General features: G+C 34.2%; 1 protein-coding gene across 1 annotated transcript; it reads left to right on the top strand.

Moving 5' to 3' along the window:
* The first annotated feature begins 236 nt into the window (after positions 1-236).
* FAM133A (family with sequence similarity 133 member A) lies at positions 237-989 on the top strand. Its single transcript, XM_052663749.1, has one exon. It carries the CDS (start codon positions 237-239, stop codon positions 987-989), a length of 753 nt encoding a protein of 250 aa, XP_052519709.1.
* Positions 990-1,759: the final 770 nt, after the last annotated feature.

The following is a 1,759-nucleotide window of genomic DNA, read 5'->3' on the forward strand; positions in this document are numbered from 1 at the left end:
TTTTTCTGAAACTCTAAGATTTTGTAAATCTTTTTACCATACTATGTGATAAACAGTGAACAATTAAACTTATGTGCTTACTTTGTCTTATATTAAAGGCATTTTTTAATCATTCCATCTGCTTCTCTCACAGAATGGAACCTTCTTGGTATACCAGCAGATGAAGAATTTAAGGAGGGTGTCTATCTTTATTCTCTTTAGCAACTGAGAGTCTGCTCTGGGAACCATCAGGCATCATGGGTAAGCGGGACAATCGGGTGGCCTATATGAATCCTATAGCAATGGCCAGATGGAGGGGCCCATCTCAATCTGCAGGCCCAACAATACAAGATTATCTGAATCGACCAAGGCCTACCTGGGAAGAAGTGAAGAAACAATTAGAAAATAAAAAGAAAGGCTCCAAGGCATTAGCTGAATTTGAAGAAAAAATGAATGAGAACTGGAAGAAGGAACTAGAAAAAAGCAGAGAGAAATTATTAAGTGGAAATGAGAGCTTATCCAAAAAAAGAGACAGAAAGAAAAAGAAAAAGAAGAAATCTTGTCGGTCTTCATCTTCTTCTTCATCAAGCACTGATTCTTCAAGCAGTTCTCCAGATTCCGAAGATGAGGAAAAGAAACAAGGAAAAAAGAGAAAGAAAAAGAAGAACGATTCATACAAATCATCAGAAAGCTCTCCATGTGATTCTGAATCAGAGAGCAAGGAATCTGTAAAAAAGAAAAAGAAGTCAAAGGATGAAACAGAGAAAGAAAAGTGTATTAGAAGTCTCAGCAAAAAAAGAAAGAAGACTTGTTCTGAGTATAAACCTTTATCATTGGAGTCCTCATCAGAATCAGATTATGAAGAAGAGATGCAAGCAAAAAAGAAGAGAAGACGTGAAGAGCAAGAAAAAACAACAGAAAAAGCAAAGAAGAAGAAGAAGAAGAAACAGCACAAAAAACATAGTAAGAAGAAGAAAAAGAAATCAGGTTCAAGTCACAAATCAGGATAGTATGAAGAAAAAAAAAAAAAAAAAAGGAAGATTTACCTGTTGAAAAAAGCAAGGAAGGTCTATAGGAAAATTCAACTGTGAGTGTTAGAGCATATTTACCAAAATGCATGAGTTCTCCTGTGTTAGTAAAATTATTCCTGGACTTTGTTGCCAGTCAAATGCCACTGTGCCAGAAAGGGCCTTAATTGTTGCCTGCAGCTTAAATGTAGGGTTTTGTTTTGTTTACATGTTTTTCCCTACACTGGCTAATTTCTCTTGAGAGCTAAAATCGTGTTGTCATACTAGTGGTTAAAATGTTTAGAATTAAATTAAATGTTTTAGATGATAAATAATTCTGACCAAACAATGTATCTAATGTCAAAAGTATCTAATTTGGATACATCTTTAAAATGTATTCAGAAATATCCAGGCAACAATACCTTTTTGAAGCATAGACTTAACATTAATGTCTCAAAATATTTATGTTTGAAGAGTAAAATTTAGTTTATTTTTCTTTTTTCCATAATAAACTTTTGTTTACATGGGGAAAGGGCTTGTGAGGGGAAAATAGTTTGCTATCACTTTGGCGAGCTGAATAGTGTGCCTTTGATACTTATACATCCTATTTTTGCTAGTGCAGCAGCCATTCTCTTCTTACTTAGTAATGTATGCTGCTTCACATGAACAAGAAAGACAGCAACTTACCGTATATGTAAAACCCCAGTTTTATAAAACTTACCTCCACTTCAACAGTACTGAATAATATTTAGTGTTAGAGTGTTACATGATTT

This window comes from Budorcas taxicolor, chromosome X (assembly GCF_023091745.1).
Source record: "Budorcas taxicolor isolate Tak-1 chromosome X, Takin1.1, whole genome shotgun sequence".
Classification (NCBI taxonomy): domain Eukaryota; kingdom Metazoa; phylum Chordata; class Mammalia; order Artiodactyla; family Bovidae; genus Budorcas; species Budorcas taxicolor.

Excerpts from the sequence above, each read along its gene's own strand:
- FAM133A (XM_052663749.1), top strand. The coding sequence starts at position 237 with ATGGGTAAGCGGGACAATCGGGTGGCCTATATGAATCCTATAGCAATG.